General features: G+C 58.8%; 1 protein-coding gene across 1 annotated transcript; it reads right to left on the bottom strand.

Annotated features, from left to right (window-relative positions):
* Positions 1-556: 556 nt before the first annotated feature.
* Positions 557-1,837, bottom strand: LOC119114366 (uncharacterized). Its single transcript, XM_037238564.1, has 2 exons — positions 1,781-1,837; positions 557-1,363 (listed from the first exon to the last, which is right to left on the bottom strand). Exons 1-2 carry the CDS (start codon positions 1,808-1,810, stop codon positions 923-925), a joined length of 471 nt encoding a protein of 156 aa, XP_037094459.1. The 5' UTR covers positions 1,811-1,837; the 3' UTR covers positions 557-922.
* Between the last annotated feature and the right edge of the window lie 2,723 nt (positions 1,838-4,560).

Below are 4,560 nucleotides of genomic sequence, written 5' to 3'. Positions count from 1 at the left end.
TGTTCCCACTCATCTGGGGAGTACATCCGGCCAGCTGCAATCCAGCAGTCTGTACACTCAGTCGGCTGCAATCCAGCAGGCAATGCTGTCCGTCAGCTGCAATCCAGCGAGTTATACTGCCAGTAATTGCAATCCAGCGGGTCATACCGCCGGTCAGCAGCAATCTAACGGGCCATACTGTCGGTCAGCTGCAATCAAGCGGGATATACCTGTCGGTCAGCTGCAATCTAGCGGGCCATACTGTCGGCCAGCTGTAATCAAGCGGGCTATACTGTCGGCCAGCTGATATCTAATGGGTCATGCTGTTGGCCAGCTGAAATCAAGTTGGCTATACTGTCGGTCAGCTGCAATCTAACGGGCCATACCGCCAGTCAGCTGCATTCCAGCGGGCTATACCGGCGGTCATCTGCAATCCAGCGGGCCATACTGGCGGTCAGCTGCGATCCAGCGGGCCATACTGTGGGATGCTTGCTTCATGGACAGCGTGCTCCACCGTGTAAAAGAGATGTTCCCGTCACCCCTGGTGGACTGCTGTGAAAATACGGTGGCTGGCGCGATGTACCGACTCTTTTTTATTTCGCAGCGAACAGGCGCTCACCAATACTGCATGGCACGATAACATGTCTTCAATGGAACAGGATGACAATGCAGTACGTTTTAACGACGCTTGTGTGCGCAAACAGACAGTACCGCAACTGCCACAGATAGTCTTAAACTGTGGGCACCACAAGCGTCCGAACACCTTGCCAAGTGACCGACGAGAGCGGCTCGCACGCTCCCACGAATTCGTCGCGTGTACCTCTGCCTTAGACCGCACTGCGACGGCCGGCGCAGGCAGTGCAGCGCATCCGATGCTTTCTCGCCAGACACCGACCCACCATGCCGTGAGTCAGTGTCTGAGTCACCACCGACACGGAGGCATTTAGTCTTCGAGTCGGGCCAGCTCTCCGACGCTTCCCTCGCCCACATCCGACTCGCCACCTCTCGCCGAATCATGACTCTTCAACGACTCAGAGTCACTGTCGCTCACCGACAGCGATTCTCCGTCCGCCGACTCGGAGTCGCCGTCCGTCTCCAGGTCCGAGCGGCTGGCTTTCGCCGTCCCCGTCCGCCCTCCCTCCGTGCGTAGCGCTCTATCCGCCAGCTCTGCGGCTCTCTCCGATTCCTCGGCGGCTCTCTCCGCCGCTAGCTCCGGCTCTTCTTCCAGCAGGAGATCAAGCTCCTCTAGCGGCAGGCGCAGGCGGAGGCCGGCGCGCGACATCAGGTCGCAGGCGCGCGCCAGCTGGCGGCCGGCCAGGTACAGGTGCGCATGCTTGGACCAGGGGCACGCCTGTACTGCGCGGTAGCAGATGGCCTCCAGCTCCTGCCGCGGCAGTGGTGGTGTTACGATCAGCGGCGAGCCGAGACGACACACTGTCCAAGTCAGCAGCATTCAAGGAGGGAAAAGGTTGCGGCACATCGCGAAGCCAGTCCGTTTGGGAGCTACACAGCAGCAAGTCAAACAGCACGGAGCACACAGCACGGTCCACACAGCGCCAGCTGTTTCTCCGCCCGCAGCAAAACTACATGCTGGCCACGGTTCACCACTTCCAACCACGGAACCCAATCCCCTTTCGTGCTCCCATCCCCCAACCCAATACCCTTTCATGTTCCAAATTCCCAGCTCAATCCCCTTTCGTGTTTGCCCGCGGCTAAACCTCAGCCGAGGGCGGGACATCTCAGCCGGGATTGCTACACTTCAGCCGGGGCCGGTGCACGTCAGGCTATGACTCACACCCACCGCGCCGCCGGTGCGCAGCTCCAGCTCCATGTAGAGCAGCCAGAGCGGCAGGCAGTGCTCCAGGCGAGGCTCGAGCACGGCGCGCGCCAGCCGGCGTCGCAGTCTGGCAGCGCTCGTCCGCGCCGCCGCTGGCTCCTCCCCAGCCGCCGCCAGCTGGCGCAGGCTGCTGGCCGCCCGCAGCAGGGCCAGCAGTGGCGCGTCCTGCTCATTCGACACGCTGTCGGCAGGCGCGGGTCAGTTCAAGTCAGGTCACGTCCGGGTGTCTCACCCGGCTGACTCAATTCTGGGGAAGGTCAGATGTCAGAGGTCAGATCAAACTGCTCAGTTTTGAAGAAAGTCTGCCGGGGAACGTCATGATAGCTTATCATGCTATCATCATGGCAGCCTTGGAGCTAGATGGGGTCCAAGGCTACCACCAGGGAGCTGAGGGAGCTAGCACACCCAAATATGCTGAGGCACGGCAGCTGACCGCACTGAGAGTTTGATGATAGGTGTAAGCATATAGGCATGCAGCGCATACACGAGAGTGACAGTCGACGACTGCGACATACGGCAAAGAGGGAGGAGGAGGGGAAAGGGAAAACAAGCAGTGACATCTGGGACGCTTGGACGACTACAATCGCGAATCCACGCATTCCACCCGGCCCACGACATTAACGGGGTTCGGGGTTCCACCACCACACATGCCAGCAGGCAGGTCGTGGAGCTGGACACACCGTCCAAGCCGCCGCCGTCGCCCACCTGAGCTCCTGCCACCAGCTGAGGCGACAGTGGCTGACAGCCAGACCGGCCAGCTCCCGGTCCAGCGGCCGGCGCTCCAGCGCAGCCCGCAGCGCCCTCCGCAGATGGCGCTGCCAGCTGAGCGGGTCCGCCAGCGGCCGGGCGGCCAGCAGCAGTCGGCAGCCGGCTCGGTGCAGGTCAGACAGCACGCTGCGGGGGACGGTGCTGGTTAGGGGCACAGCCGACTGGTGGCGGCATCAACACCGCACACCCCGCGACAGCCACGGCCCAAACCCGCGCAGTAGAGAGCACAGAGCGAGTCTCTCTCTCTCTCTCTCTCTCTCTCCTCTTCTCTCTCTCTCTCTCTCTCTCTCTCTCTTCTCTCTCTCTCTTCCCTCTCTCTCTCTCTCTCTCTCCTCTCCCTCTCTCTCTCTCTCTCTTCTCTCTCTCCTCTCTCTCCTCTCTTCTCTCTCTCTCTCTCTCTCTCTCTCTATTCTCTCTCTCTTCCTCTCTCTCTCTTCTCTCTCTCCTCTCTCTTCTCTCTCTCCTCTCTTCTCTCTCTCTCTCTTCCTCTCTCTATCTCTCTCTCTCCTCTCTCTCTCTCTCTCTCTCTCTCTCTCTCTCTCTCTCTCTCTCTCTCTCTCTCTCTCTCTATCTCTCTTCTCTCTCTCTCTTCTCTCTCTCTCTCTCTCTCTCTCTCTCTCTTCTCTCGCTCTCTTCTCTCTCTCTCTCTCTCTCTCTCTCTCCTCTCTCTTCTCTCTCTCTTCTCTCTCTCTCTCTCTCTCTCTCTCTCTCTCTCTCTCTCTCTCTCTCCTTCTCTCTCTCTCTCTCCTCTCTCTCCTCTCTCTCTCTCTCTTCTCTCTTCTCTATCTCTCTCTCTATCTCTATTCTCTCTCTCTCTCTCTCTCTCTCTCTCTCCTCTCTTCTCTCTCTCCTCTCTCTCTCTCTCTCTCTCTATCTCTCTCTCTATCTCTCTCCTCTCTCTCTCTCTCTCTCTTCTATCTCTCTCTCTCTCTCTCTCTCTTCTTTCTCTCTCTCTCTCTCTCTCCTCTCTCTCTCTCTCCTCTCTCTATCTCTCTCTCTCTCCCTGTCTGCCTCGCTGCCATTCTACTCCGCCGCTGACCGGTCCCCCATCCTCACTCATGTCTATCTCTGTCACTCCCCTGTCTCTAGCTATCTCCTCGTCTTGATTTCTCCCCGCGTCTGTCATTCCCATCGTCTTCATCGCTGACCTGTCCCTGTGTCCGGTACTCTTTACTGTCCCATAGGTGACCTGTCTTGGTGTCCAGCACGCCCCCCCCCCCCCCCCCCTGTGCCGTGGCTAACCTGCGTCCTGCGTCCAGCACGCTTCCCTGTCCGATGGCTGACCTGGTCCTATGCTCAGCACACTCCCTTGTGCCTTGGTTGATCTGTTCCTGCGTCCAGCACGCTACCCTGCTCCGCGGCTGACGTGCCCTGTGTTCGGCACTCTCCCCTTTGCCGCTGCCGACCTCTCAGTCTGGTCGGAGTAGCTCTTCTCCAGGTCACCAAGAACAGCCGCCAGCGCGTCGGCCGCCTCCTGCAGGCCCGCGGTCAGCAGACACAGCCAGGCCAGACAGCACGCCACGCCCACCACGGTGCCAGGCGCACGGCCGCCGCCTGACAGCGACGTCAACTCCGGCAGCAGCCGGCGCAGCCGCGCCGATGACCGCGCCACCTGGCGGAGACACCCCAAGTCATGGTGCGCCGACGGCTCGCTAGGTGTCGGGAACGTGGTACGGAGATTGTCAACTGATCGCTGACCACAGCTGAATTTCCGTTGGCTGAAACCAGTTTCTCACACTTAATGGGTTTGAACGGTTACGGTTAAAGCTGGCATAAATCTTTAGCTCCGATATCGTTCCATAACAAACGTGCCATGTGCAACGTTGGATATGAACTTCTCCATGCGTATCCTTACATATGCACGCTTTCCTGCTCAATCGACCAAATGCAGCACACGGATATTACAAAAATATGATATAAATGTCTGTCATAATTTCTAGTTGCATTATCCATTTGTAACACGTGCCCATCGACAA

This window comes from Pollicipes pollicipes, unplaced genomic scaffold, assembly GCF_011947565.3.
Source record: "Pollicipes pollicipes isolate AB1234 unplaced genomic scaffold, Ppol_2.1 Scaffold_7262;HRSCAF=8765_pilon_pilon_pilon, whole genome shotgun sequence".
Classification (NCBI taxonomy): Eukaryota; Metazoa; Arthropoda; class Thecostraca; order Pollicipedomorpha; family Pollicipedidae; genus Pollicipes; species Pollicipes pollicipes.
The sequence above is the reverse complement of the archived record's forward strand: the minus strand, read 5'-3'. Positions and strand labels throughout refer to the sequence as shown.

Coding starts and splice junctions, on each gene's coding strand:
- LOC119114366 (XM_037238564.1), bottom strand. CDS start 1,810: ATGGAGCTGGAGCTGCGCACCGGCGGCGCG. Junction 1,364..1,780: donor AGCTGCGCACCGGCGGCGCG/GTGGGTGTGAGT, acceptor CTGCCGCGGCAG/GAGCTGGAGGCCATCTGCTA.